Source organism: Cibotium barometz, chromosome 49, assembly GCF_041138505.1.
Source record: "Cibotium barometz isolate CiBa-2024 chromosome 49, ASM4113850v1, whole genome shotgun sequence".
NCBI lineage: Eukaryota > Viridiplantae > Streptophyta > Polypodiopsida > Cyatheales > Cibotiaceae > Cibotium > Cibotium barometz.
In genome coordinates this window covers 27,151,046-27,165,614 of record NC_141094.1, presented here as the reverse complement: position 1 = coordinate 27,165,614, position 14,569 = coordinate 27,151,046, and the positions used below count along the sequence as shown (strand labels likewise).

Here is a 14,569-nt window from a genome sequence, read left to right as displayed (position 1 = left end):
CTAGAGGAATATGCCTTGATTATTTCCCTGTTTTTGACCAAGCTTCATGCATACTAGGGGTCTCTCCCTAATGTGGATTTGTTGGATGCAGGTGAGGTGCTGGATTGAGAAGAAAAGGCCTCCAAGGTTTGGTCCTAAAACTTAGAGATGTACCACAAGGAAAAACAATTGGATCACACTTTTGTGGCTTTTATTGAGAACCTAGTTGGCACTAGACCAATTATCAAGGTGTGGTCAAAGTATGGAGGAATGTTGGAAAAACAATCTCCTCAGGGCTGCACTACTAAGGCCATGATGGAGGCTTGCTTATTATTGGGATATAAGATCTCATGGGATCAATGTAGCTTCTTATGTGAAGATGAAAGATGGGAATTTCTTTGTAAAATCTTGAATGATATCAAAAAGGAGTAGATAGTTGTGTTTGTGGGGGTGATGTATGACTGAGTTTGATAGTTGTGTTCTTGGGGGTGATGTATGACTGATTTTGAATAGTTAATATAAATATATTATTGATCCCGATGTATATATATATATATATATAGTTTGTAGGTTGTGAACAAAGGTCTCATAGTGCTTTACCATTTATCAATGTGGAGTGATCTTCCATAGCAACTTGTGCCCTAATCGTTAACGTGCATACACGGACTCGCAATCCGGCCCTCATTAGTAGATCCATCTTCCATCATCCCACCTTGACTCACTTAATATATAATACTCTCTAAACTCTTAAGAATGAGAGCCATTTTGGCAAATTCAATGTATACTTTGCACGTGAAGACAAATTAAAGAGTTGAAAAAGAGAGCAACGCTAATGAACGCTCTACTATCTACATGACCCACATGGATAAAATATTGTGAAGGTTCCACTTGCTGTGGCACGAGACAAACATTTGGATAGCCAACATGACTGAAAAGAGGGAGGGGGGGTAATGGCCTAGGTGTGGATTTCATTGTCGTGACGTGCAACACTTTCTGAAATATCTTTGCTGAGATTCGCAGATGCGATATTCACGATTGTGCTCGACTTTTTGCCTCAAGTACGTTCGCACAGATCAAGAAGAGGCAGGAGCTTCTGCTCCAAGAGTCAGTCAAGCGGAGAGGCTACTAGAATGAGAGCGTGCTCATGAGAGGATCGATGAATGAAGTCAGTATAGCACAGAGAAAGAGAGAGAGAGAGAGAGAGAGAGAGAGAGAGTAGCACCTAGTTTAATTTAGAGAGACGGGAAGAGACAGGATAGATGGCCAGCTCTTAGCGTAGGAGACAGAGACAGTGCGAGAGATGCAGTGTAGCACCTAGCTTAATTTAGAGAAAGGGAGGAGAGACGGGGTAGCTAGAAGGCTAGCTCTGAGCATATGAGAGAGAGAGAGAGAGAGAGAGAGTGAGTCATGCAGTGTAGCACCTAGCTGAATTTAGAGAGAGGGGAGAGATAGGACTCTCAGCGTACTAGACAGAGAGAGCTTGTGCGCGTGTGTGTGTCCGAGACAGAGAGAGAGAAAGACTGAGTGTGAATTCTGTGTGTGTGCGCGTGTATGTGTGCGTGTTGGTGAGAGAGAGAGAGAGAGAGAGATGGCGATGCCTCAGCCCAGCCACAAAAAGTACAGTTTACAGCTGAATCCCCGTCTCAGCTTTCGGAAGTCTACAGGGTATTCGACTTCTTCGCCTTCGTCTCGAGAGCATGCTGATGACGGCTTGGCCCACATTAAAGCAGCAGCATGGGCGTGGTACCAGCGGGGTTCTGCGGAGGCAGTAGCCCCAACCAAGAGAGTGCAGGGAACCTTTCCCTCACGGGGAAATCGCTCAGTTTCTGGCAGAACCAAATCTCGGTTTAACGCGGAGGCAACAAAAAAGGGCAAAAGCACGCTTCCTTCCAAGACCAGCCTCTACGATGAGTTTGAGCTTTCTAGCTTGAAGAACCACATGGCTCAGCTTGTACAGAGTTTAAAAGAGGAGGAAATGGCCAAGGACATGCATGACCATCGGCATCACACTCTGTTAAGTATCCGAGCTTCCTCGTTTCGGGGCGACTTCGATACTAGGGAAAAGCCCTCGAGCCTTGGGCGGCGCCCTATCGCTGCTATCCACAAGCTCTTTCAGAGACTCTCTAGAGTGATTAAAAGTGCCCATCAGCTTCACACTTCAACCATGGTTGATGATAATTACGATGGGGGCGGCGCACAGGCAGTGAAGGATTCTAACGACCTTGAGTACTATATCGTGCACCATCATCACCACCATTACCATTACAAGTGCAGCCCCGAGGAGATCAGCCTGTCCGCCATGATTCGCAGGCGGCGGCGCTCTGAGAGCCGCGGTTCTTCTTCTGGAGTATACAACAGCAGGCCGAGAAGATCAGTTGTGTGGGGAGAGCATGAAGGTGAAGCCTGTGATGATGATGATGGTCCTGAACTATCAAAGGCCTCTCCACGCAGAAGAAGGCATTCGGAGAGCTTCTCCTCTTCGCGGGCAGTGTGGTGGCGGTCTGCAACAAATCCTTGGGACGAGGAAACAGTAGATCCATGTATTGAAGAACCACAGATGGATCCAACAGTCAAAAACTCACAACGTGGGCCTCCGCCAAATCACGTTGTTACGGATAAGGTCTTGGCTAGCTGATAGCTATCAAGAAAACCATCATTGTTTGGTTATGGTGGCTTCCAATGTGAGGCTTGTCCACACGTGGTCAAGCATCCACTTCTTATCAATCTTTCTAATCATTGGGTCTGCATGTATGTTGGACGACTCGCAGTGCTCACATAACCCAGGTTGTAGTGTACTTTTTCAAGTTGAAATTTAGAAATCCCAGTTAGAATTTAGAATTTGATGTTCTCTTTAATAGGGATGAAATTTGTACAATTTAGTTATAAATCTCGACATTTATATGATTTCTAGTTATTTTCAAGTCTATATTCTGGTTAAGCCTAAGCATTGCCTTTAATTTTAAGTATTGAGAGAAAAATTCAAGCACTGTGTTGGAGTGGAAGGAGGCCACTCATTTAGGAGTCCATTGGTTTTATGTGTTTGGCTTTTGTATTTTGAGGAAAGACGTATGTTCTTCTAGTGAGTTGTGAGAGGAGTCAAGCATTCTTGCAAGTTATTCTAAGATTGAATTTGTGTGGTGATTATAATGTGTTCTTCTAGTTTGCATGAAGAGGAGTCAAGCATTCTCCTAAGTTATTATAAAGTTGAATTTGTGTGGTGATTATAATATGTAGACTCCAAATGATGTCATGGATGATGTCAGGTAGAGATGAGGTCATAATCCACATTCCACTTAGGGAGGTGGCTAGGATGGATAAGCTTTAGACCATAAACGATGTTATGGATGATGTGAGGTAGAGATGACATCATAAACCACATGGGTAGGCCACTTAGGGAGGTGGCTAGGATGGATACACTTTAAAGTTAGGTCAATGTGGAATTTGGCCAAGGGCCTATTAAAAAAGATGCAATTGCCAACCTGTAGTGTGAATATTATGGCCTTTTATATATACTTATTTAGACAAAGGACTCTCCTATGATTAAGCCTTTCTCTTACAACCATTTATTTCTCTCATAATACAAAGGACCCTACTATAATTAGGTCTTTCTCTTACAACCACTTTCTTAATCCATGCTAGTGTGTTTGTGAGAGAGATTGTTTGCATGAGAGGTGAGGAGAGGGAACTACCCATGGAGATGGAGCTGCACCGAAAGTGACTCACTCATGCGAGAAGGAGTGAAGGAAGAAGCTCTTTTACAACCAATTTCTCATTACATGCTAGAATATTTGTGAGAGATTATGTGCATGACAAAGATTGTGTAACTAAGCCTTTCTATTACAACCACTTTCTCAAGAGCGGTGAGGAGAGGTCATGGCACATGGAGATGGAGCTACTCAATAATCACTAGTACATTTCAGTCCCCATAGTGTCGGGTATTAGCGTCCATATGTCAGGATCGACGTTTAGCATCGTTTATGTTTTTATAGCGTCACTATTAGCGCATGCTCCGACGACCGGAACGGGAATAGAGGCCACCAATATTTTTTAATTCGAATCCCCTATCTATAGAGAGAGAGAGAGAGAGAGAGAGAGAGCGAGCATGGAGGGAAATCTGATGCTGGCGCTGGAGCCGTTGCCAACGTCGAGTGTGGTGAAGTGAGCAAAGGGAGGGACGGAGGGAGGGAGGGACGGTGCCTTTCCTTGGGGCATCCTCTACCTTGCACATATGAGAAATGGCGAGAGATGCCCAGCGTCGAAGCGGTGAGGGAGAGATGACGGAAACCGCAATTTGATGGAAATTGGTAGGCGACGTTTAATTGGTATCAGAACGTTTAGATTAAAGTTTCACCTTAATAAAATAAGGTTTTACACGATGTCTCTTGCTTGGTTAATTAATGAATAAGATTTTTTCATCGTTATCAGCCCCTATTAGCATCATTTATCTCAACGCTTAGTGTCCTCAATTTTTTTTTAAAAGAGATGCATAGCGTCGATATTACCATCGACCTCATATCTCCCCACTGTTGTGTTGGAAAAATCCGCCCACACTGTCGTCCGCTCGGACCCTAGCCTCTCGTCCATCTCCACGCTTTCATAGCCACTTATGCCTAATCACCCGTTGCTCCGTAGATTCAGAGCGCCCTAGAGCCCTACGCCTCCACTTCGTGCCCATCCGCATTTCGCAGCAAGAAACCAAGTGCTCTCTCGCTACACACGTCCCCCCAGACACACACACACACACACACATTTTTCTCTTTCCCTCATTTTGCCATTGATACACACAACTTGCAAGGTGCACTCACACATTATACACATGGATGCATTTTGCACACTCCTCCTCTCATTGCTACGCCAGCTACTCATTGATAGTGGCTTCGTATGAGATTTGTTGGACAATGCCATTGCACCATTCCGTGATCAACCTGCATCTACAATGAAAGGGGCTACTTGAGTTGTACATAAGGAGAGGCTCATGGGCACGGTTATGGCCAGTCAAGTATGAGGCTCAATATTAATGAGCGTGAAATGGTGGGCTAATATATAAGTGAATATTGTAACCATGGTCATAACATACTCTTATGAATAAAATCTTACTTCTTGGAGCTTCATGTTTCTATGGCTATGTTGTACTCCATATTGAGTGCATGTGGTACTCTATCATGAGTGCATGGGATACTCCATTATGAGTGCAATCTTGTCTTTCTCTTTTCTCCATCATTACAGAGGTATCAGAACTAGGTCTCTGATCCATGATTTTTGAAAATTTCAAAAAATTCTACATTTTCTCGATTTTTTTATTTTCTTGAAGTTTCTTGGGGATTTTCTTAGTTTTCTTGATTTTGATTGATTTCTTAATCAAGAAATGGGGCATGGGGAGTGTGTAATGCTTGGATTATCTTGAATTTTTCATTTGAGTAAAGTTTTAGGGTCATGGGTTGGCTAAGGACCAAATTCTGAGGTGGCCACTTCAAAATTTGAATGATGGGACCAAAATTAGGGAAAAGTTTTCACTAATCTTGCTTACTTTTGCTAATCAAAAACGTTTTTACTAATCTTGATTTCGTGAGAGCTTTCCATGGCCAAATCTATGTGTTTCTTAGCCCGTTTGAGAGTTTGAGCTTGGGGAATGCATTAGGGAAATCATTTCCTTCATAATGATATCCATTTTCAGGATGTTTGAAGCTTACAAAACCTTTATTTTCTTTCCTTGAGTTGAAGCCTTCACCATTTTCTTTCAATCTTCACTCCATAGCTAGGACTAGCACTCAAGCTAGTTAGGGATCTTCATCATCATCTTATTGGAGTGCAACAACAAGCCAACTAAAAGGCCCTAAAGACTGGCGGTGTGAGGTGAAAACAAGAAAAAAAGACCATGCCTCTATAGCCCTTCACCTCCCAACTTTGGAAACACTAACACCAACGGGGGCACCACCAGCCAAACCGGCTGGAACACTTCTCACAGTTCACCACACCACCCACACCAGAAAGACAGCCAAAACAGGGACACCATAATCAAAGTAAACACCCAGCAATTAAATTCCAAATCAACACTTCATACAAGCTTCTCCCGACACAGAAGCCTTACTCACACAACCTTACAAACACTCAGGCTTGGATTTACTGCCAAGGGAATTCAACCACAGCCTCACTGCCTCAGGAATTACAACCTTGCGCGTCTGATGACCAAGCCTCTTCAACCACACGACCACACGTCTCTGCACTACACTCTCTCTTCTGACGGCAACAACAGCCACCGCAGCAGCCCACCAAAACAAAAAGAACCTGTTCGCGCTGGCAACAGTACTCCCTCTTCCTTGCTACCAGCCACTGTAAGCCACCAAGCTAAAACAGAGCACTGCACTTTACCCCTCACTGCATCCATACACGAAACGACCAACCACCAATAGCATCCGTGGCTGTGCCAACCACACCAGAAAGAACCCGGCCACTCTCTCTTCAAAGGGCGCCCCACCAGCAACCCTCAAGTTCTCTGCAGCCCATCACTTCTGTGTGTCACCTCTAGCCCTCTAAGCTCCTATGGTACCAGCCCTTCGCACCTATCCTTCAGCACTACCAGCCACCTCTGCAGCAAAAACCTTTGCGCTTGCCGGCGGTTGCTTTACGTGCCAATCACCGCTACTTCCTGCACCAGAGCCACAGCTCCTCTAGCGGACCAAACAAGCGCGAGGCGGCCCCTCTGTCTTTTCTCTTCAGTGACCACCAGCCACCGTCCTTCGCCACGATGGCTTCACCCACGCCGTCAGCCCGTCTCTTCACACAGTCGCCAGCCGTCTGTCTCCGCAGTGGCTTCTCTCTCCTCGTCGCTAGCAGCCCAGCTATCCACGCTTCAGCTGTCCCCAGTCAGCCACCCTGCACCGGCCTCTGTTCCCTTGCACCTGCGTGCTGCTAGCCACCCTAGCTCACCAAAAATCGGGACCCTTCTCCTGTCTCCTCTCTTCGCTTTTCCAGTTCACCAACCTTCCAGATGATGTGCTGGCAAGGTAGCTGGCAATTGAACAAGCGGCCAAATGGCTTTTCAACAAGCTAGCCACGTTGATTATTTTTTTTATTTTTATAAAAAGCCTAAAAGATGGCCACCCAATGCTTTTCACACCATGTTCAATGTGACCTTGGCCCCTTCAACTTTTAATTGCTCCCATGCTTCCACACACTCTTTCAAATACAACCCGCGAGTGCCCATTGTACTTGGGAACGCGTACACATTCAAGCTACCGAGTGGCTGATACCATCTCCAGCAGACCTCCAGTAGACCATGCTCCGAAAAAACCTGTACAAGCCTACAGCCAAACCGTCCACCGTGTACATCTGCCAAGGCATTCCAAAGCAAAACCTTCACACATGCCATGCATCCATATGTACACAAGCCCAAAACACCTTTCAGAAAAACACTTGACATACTTTGCCAACCCCCCCATCTGCTAGAGCATTTATGCTCAGCAGCAAAAAGATAAGTCCAATAGTTATCCACTAGGATCAAAAGGAAACAGCTGTAACTCACCATCCCATTTCCCAACATCTATGAAACACAATGGCTGCATCACTACATACCAAATGTCAACCATATGCATCCAATCATTTACGAACACTTCACCCACAACAAACCTCCTTGTCTTCAAAACCTGTGGCATTGCAACATTTAACATCTAATTCATCATTACCAGTGAAGGCCAGGTTCCAACATTTTGACCTTTATGCACACAAAAATCCAGATCCTTTCCAACAGCAGTGTCCACAAGCACTTCCAGCTCTTGTAATATAGGCATCTCTTCACAACCATATGACTCAGCTGGTTCAGAATCCTTGTCATCCATGGGCTTTGCTTTTAGCATTTCAGCAACACGAAAAGAAGCCTTAGTTACACTCTCAACCATATCAGCATCCATGTCCACCTCTGGCTCCTGTTCATCAAGGCTAGCAACTTCCCACATATCATCCTCAAGCACAATACTCACCTCACAACGCTCTTCATCAGCCAAATCTACATGCATACCTTCTTGAGTGTTGCCAACCCCCTAGTATCATTGTCCAAAGACTCCCCAGCACAAAATGCATCAAATGGAAAAACATCCACTTCATTCATCGTCTCGCAGGTACCAGACCACCATCAAGCTGTCCAAGAAAATCCATAATAATAGGATCTTCCTCCGTGCTCTCCACATCCGCATTGCAAACCGTCTTCACTTCATCACAAGTCTCTACCCCATCCTCCTCCCTTGTAGAATCTGGCAAAGAATCATCTTCAAGGCATTCTGTATCCAACTCCTCTTCCTTCTTACCATCAGCCAATCCCAAGGCATCATCCTCTTTGCTTCCATGTGCATGCATGTCATCCAGATCCGAATGCAAATGATCTCCAATAGAGCCTTCCAAATCACTGTCATGTACAACAATGACGTCCAAATCCAAAGAAGAATCCACTGGCAACTCCTCATCTGCAAAAGTCTCAAACCTTGACCTAGATTCCTCATCCTGCTTTTCATCCACCTTCACATGCTTTAAAAAGTTTGGAAAAAAATCAGAAGGCACATAGAACATCCCCCTTTGCACCTGTATAGGCCTTTGAGGTAAGCTTTAAGATCGGTCCAAGTCTGGGTATTCCGGTCTAGACGGTTAGTCTTGCAGTGGTTCCTCCAAACGACCCTGGCCGTTTCCACAATCTTTATCCTGGCGAGAGCTATCTTGCTTCTCTCATTGTAGCCAGTTACATCAAAGTATTCCTCCATTGCCTCAATAATCCACTTTTCCACTACACCTAACTACTCCCCTTCACCCTTGAAGGGACCAGGTTGGGATCTGTGCAGGGCTTTTCGAACAAGGAATCCAGCAAACCAAGGGTAAGCCTAAATCAATGATGTTTTCCTCTCTTTTTCAATTCTCTTTTTCAATGGTAATCTCTTCCCAACCTCCCTCATGCTTGGGAAGCATTTTATTTTGTGGTTTTTCTCTTAAAACCATGCTTTTCTTGATTATGATGAATTAATGTTTATGTTTAAGCCTTGGTTTATGCATAAACTAACTTTTATATTAAAAGTGAATTTTTTTGCATTATTATTTCATAGTAAACGCGGGGAAACTATAGCAAAATTTTATCAATAGAAAATGAAGATTTTTACATAAATTAAATTTTATGCTAAAAGTGAACTTTTGAGTATTCTCATTTCATAGTAAACGCGGGGAAACTATAGCAAAATTTTATCATTAGAAAATGAAGGATTCGCATAAACAAATTTTTAAATTAAAAGTGAACTTTTGGACATTCTCATTTTGTAGAAAATGCGAGAAAACTATGGCAGAAATTTTATTATTAAAAAATGAATTTTATGAATAATTAATTTTTATGCTAAAAGTGAAATTTTAAGCATTCTCATTTCATAGAAAATATGAAAAAGTTATGGTAAAATCAAATTGAATTTATGCATAGATAAATTTTATATCAAAAGTGGAATTTTGAGTATTATCATTTCTTAGAAAATGTGGGAAGCTATGGAAACATTTATATTATTAGAGAATGAATTTATGCGAAATAAACTTTATGCTAAAAGTGGAGTTTTGAGCATTATTCATTTGCTTGAAAAATAAAGAAAGTTATGCACAAAATTCTAGATGAATTATGGAAATGATTCATTTAGATAAAAATGATGTGAATGGATGTGAATGATGTGAATGGATGTGAAATGATGTGATTAGATGTGGATTGATGTGGAAAATTATGAATAGATGTGAAATGATGCGATTAGATGTGGATTGATGTGGGAAATTGTGAATGGATGTGAAATGATGTGATTAGATGTGGATTGCTGTGGGAAATTATGAATAGATGTGGATTGATATGGAATGATGTGATTAGATGTGGATTGATGTGGGAAGATGTGGATTGATGTGGGAATGATGTGATGAGATGTGGATTGATGTGGGAAGATGTGAATAGATGTAGATTGATGTGGGAATGATGTGATTAGATGTGGGAATGAGATGTGGGAATGATGTGATTAGATGTGGATTGAAGTGGGAATGATGTGATTAGATGTGGATTGATGTGGGAAGATGTGAATAGATGTGGGAATGATATGGGAATAATGTGGAAAGATGTGGATTGATGTGGGAATGATGTGATTAGATGTGGATTGATGTGGGATGATGTGATTGGATGTGATTTGATGTGAGATGATGTGATTGGATGTGAGTTGATGTGGGAATGATGTGATCAGATGTGAATTGATGTGAGATGATGTGATTGGATGTGAGTTGATGTGGGAATAATGTGATTGGATGTGAATTGATGTGAGATGATGTGATTGGATATGAATTGATGTGAGATGATGTGATTGGATGTGAGTTGATGTGGGAGTGATGTGATTGGATTTAAATTGATGTGGGATAATGAGAAATGATATGGAATGATGAGAAATGATATGGGACGATAAGAAATGATGAGGAATGATGTGAAAGAATGTGTAATGATGAGGAAAGATGGAAATTTTGTTGGAACTATAATTGTATGCGAAACCTGTTTTTTGAAGATTGTTTTATGTCAATAATGCTGGGGAAGCATTTTGACTATCTTGTGGAATGAGGTCGTTGGTGACCTAAGTGATATAGTTGCAACAGCACAGAGAGTCAATGAAGGATGTCTCGTGCCTGGCAAGGTCGACCGAGGTCTTGACCAGCCCCGGTTCAATTAAAAATGGTGAGCTTCCGGTAGAGTGGATGAGGGACCAAGGAAGCGGGAGTGAAGCGCTAGGAAGGAACATAGAGGGTGCTAACCATATGGTGCTCGGGTCGCCCAGGATACCCACGTGTGCAACGAGGAAGAAAAAAAATGAGTTGGAGCTGTTTTCTAAGCACGGGCATGGATCTGGTTGATTGGACTTGTTGGTCTTCAACGGATGAGTTCATGGCTCTTTTACATGGATCTTGTTGGTTGATCTTGCTGATCTCCAACTGAGAGTCCATATGGTTTTTATGTGATTAAACTCCTAGGTACTATGGGCTAGGAACTATTGAAAAGACCCCTAAGTGAGCAGGTGGTGAGCGTTCTGATTACCGATGATGCCATGGGAACGCTGAGGAAGGAATGATTGAATTTGGATTTTATGGTTGGAAAGTGGAAAATTTAGAAATTGAATCTGAAAATGGAATACTGAGGATTAGGATGGAAACACTGTGGTTTTATTGCAAATCTATTTTTGAAATAGTTGAATCAGAGAAAAGGTAATTTCATATTGGGTGTGTAAGTGGGCTGTCTATTTAAGTTTTGCATGATAGACGGCTAGGGGACCTGGAAACTCTTTTCCCCGGTACCCAGGACAAAACATAACCAAATTTTTATAATGGATCCTATCAATACAGTGATTGGGCAGTTGGCTAACCCGTGGGATTGGATAGGGTTAGGCTGGACTGATGGATTCCTAGAATAAAATTCAATTTTGTTCAAGTTACGATAGTTGAAGTAAGTCACAGGATAATCCTTCTTCTATGGAAAAGAATCAACGGTTGTGTCTCTTTGATGGGGGAAAAAGCATTGGTCTTTATGAACCAAGTGCAAGTTCTTCCTTTGATTTGGCCATGTGACCAGCGGTTTGGTCAGAATAAATACAAAGGTTAGTTAAGGCCCTTGACTACGTTAGAAGAATTTTCTTGGAGGAATCGCCTATGTTTTCTGGGCGAGGGATGTTTTTTTTGGGTTCGGTTTTGGAAGAGCCGCCAGATTAGTTTCTTGTCAGGACATTCGTGGGCGAGGCCCCGAGTGGGAAGTTCTGCCCTACGTGCAAGGTTGTTACTTCCGTTGCTAGCTCCCCGGATTCCGGTGCGCGGAGGGGGCAGGGGTCTCACAACATGCATCACAAAAGTCCTTTGGTGCATCAAAGATGTGGAATCAGCCTCGTGCTAGTGGTGCTTTTAGTCCTCTCATGTGTCAATGAAGTCAGAGATCTTATCAATATATAGCCTGTTTCACCTAATCGCGCCATGGACGCGCTTTGAAAACACCTCTAGTGCCAGCATTATATGGGTACACCAAGCTAGCCCAGGGCCTAGAGTCCAAGATTGAGGAGTGCTCTCTTGCAAATGACCCTGAGGGTCCCTTTTATAGGTTTCCTTAACTGCCCTACCTTCCCAAAGATGCTGGCTCCCCAAATGGCCATCTACTGCCAGATTCTTATCTCCTTGTTTGATGATCAGATTTGGGTTGTTCTTCAAGTTAGAGAGGAAAAGTTTTAGATATGGCTTGGGTGGCTCTTTTTCTCTGTGATAAGCCTTGGCGAGGGCAATGTTTAGGATTGGGTGCTCTTGAATGTTTGGGGTAACCAAGTTGGGTTTGTGCTTTTCAAGGGGGGAAATTTTTTGGTTTTGTTCTTGAAAAAAGGCTCTTAAGACAATGTTTCCATAGAGGTTGAAGAGGGCTTCATTAAGGGAGTCCAAGGGAGGTGAGTAAGGTTTAGGACCAATTTTAGTCTAGATTTAACCATTTTCTATTCCTATGACGGAGCTTGACATTAGCCAAATTGTGTAGATCCGAGCCTACAAATCATTGGAAGATACAAATCATTATTCAAAAGAGGGAGCCTAAATTTTCTTCTAAGTCTAGCTTTACTAGGGGGATTGAAGGGTAGATGGGATAAACAATAAACATGGGGTTGATTATCATTGGCATGAATTATTGTTGAGTGGCATGAATTATTGGTTAAATGAAAAAGTAGATGAGAAAATGCTTTGTTAAATGAGTGGGTATGTGATCTGTTTTGCAAATCTATAATGTTGTTCCACACTTTTAGCTTCCATGTTAGATTTGACCTATACATGTGGTCTTTTTCTTATTCTATAGAGATATTTGTTTGGGAAACAGGCTAATCAAGATCTCTATTTCTTTTTTGTAGTGCCTCAGCCTTTGGGTATGCATATGATGATGATGTAATATTATGGTCTCATAGGTCATTTTGGCCTTTTGTAAACAGGCCCTCACACCTTGTATCATATAACACATATTTTCCTTTTCATATCCTTCCCCTAGCCCCAATTCATAGATCACAGGTAACTCCTGGTTTCCTTTTTTAGTTCAGGGTTTTAGTGTACCTAGTAAGTATTTTTCACCGTTACCAGCATTCTTTTGCTGGATTTAATTTGTATTTTCTATGCTGTGTTATAAATTCTATTTGCTTGACTTAATATTTTGTTGTTGGTTTGAGACTCTCTTTGTTTCCTTTTCAGCTCCCTTGGAGCATTTTGGCACTTCATATTAATATGAAGTTTCTTTCCATGCAAGGAGGGGAGAGAAAGAAAGTTGTATTAAAGTCTATTCTACAAAAGTGTATTAATGTCTACTCTACAAAAGGTCAAAATGACCTAAAAAGGGTATGGAAAGGAAAGTATGTGATACAAGGTGTGAGGGCCTGTTTATATGGGCTTGGTTATAGGATAGGATTGAAGTACAATCTACCACATGTGTAGCCACACAGGCATGGATAATTTCTTAAGTTGTTTGTCCAAATGTTGCAGTGAGCCATGCAATTCGTGGATCTGGTAAGCAAATGCAAAAGCCCCTTGTTTTCTTACATGTTCATGTTCACAAATCTTGCATCTCTGCATCTGAGAATAGCCCTTGGTTCCATGTAAACCTTGCACTTCCAGGCAAGATCTGCTCTATTTCAGTTTTATTTGACTTTGTGCTGCTAGCCTGCGTATCAGTTTTTGCTTGCACTTTGTGCCAGGTACTGGTAGTCCTGGGACGGGGAAGACCATGTGGGGATTCGACTTGCTCTATAATCTGTGCAGGGACCCTCACTTCTCTGGAAGAACTATGATCTGGGAAGAATGTCACAAGGAAGGTGCAGGTGTTAGCTACTACTTCAAGCAAGATGTTGTCAAGATTGGGAAGCCTGGGGACTTTGATCGTCTGTTTGACAGTGATACAATAATCCTGGTGAATGGACCTGTAATGAGGCCAAGGCAGCCTGTGGGGCATATCATTATGTTCTGCCTGTGGAAAATTTTAATGAGTTTCCTGTCCAAAAGATTAAGGATGGCAATGTGGATGTTGAGTGGCCATCTGAAGTCGAGGTTTGGGTTATTTGGAAAGATGAGGTTTGTTCTTAACATTGAAAGGTTTTCACAACTATGGGGTATGTGTGTGTGGACATAATACTCTGTGTGAGAGAGAGAGAGAGAGACTCTCTCTTCAGATCAATATGTAAACTGCATGGACGAGATACTGGCCCTCTGGATAATATTTGGCTTGCAAGAAACCATCAAGTATTTGACGATATTCAAATAAATGCTTATATACCTTGAAGGTGCTCCCTAGAGCAATCAACATATGATTGTTGTCGATTGGAAGAAATTTCTCAGAACTAGCTAGTTATGTTGTCCTTAGAAATTGTGTGTGATTAGGTTCATGTAGGCTATGGCTCTATGACCATATCTCATTGGAGGTTGTTGGATTTTAGGGTCATGGGACTTATGGATATACAACCATAACACACTTGGATGTTTGCTCCATGTAGGTTATGGCTTCTTTTCGTGGAGGTTACAACCCTTAGGTTATGGCTCTATGACCATATCTCATTGGAGG

General features: G+C 42.5%; 1 protein-coding gene and 1 long non-coding RNA gene across 2 annotated transcripts; both read left to right on the top strand.

The window, feature by feature from the left end:
* The first annotated feature begins 1,042 nt into the window (after positions 1-1,042).
* On the top strand, positions 1,043-2,876 carry LOC147610444 (uncharacterized). Its single transcript, XM_086786259.1, has one exon. The coding sequence runs from the start codon at positions 1,568-1,570 to the stop codon at positions 2,612-2,614; it is 1,047 nt and encodes a 348-aa protein (XP_086642385.1). The 5' UTR covers positions 1,043-1,567; the 3' UTR covers positions 2,615-2,876.
* A 10,391-nt stretch (positions 2,877-13,267) lies between these two features.
* Positions 13,268-14,243, top strand: LOC147610443 (uncharacterized). Its single transcript, XR_015264060.1, has 2 exons — positions 13,268-13,521; positions 13,710-14,243. It is a non-coding gene; the product is annotated as an uncharacterized LOC147610443 (long non-coding RNA).
* Positions 14,244-14,569: the final 326 nt, after the last annotated feature.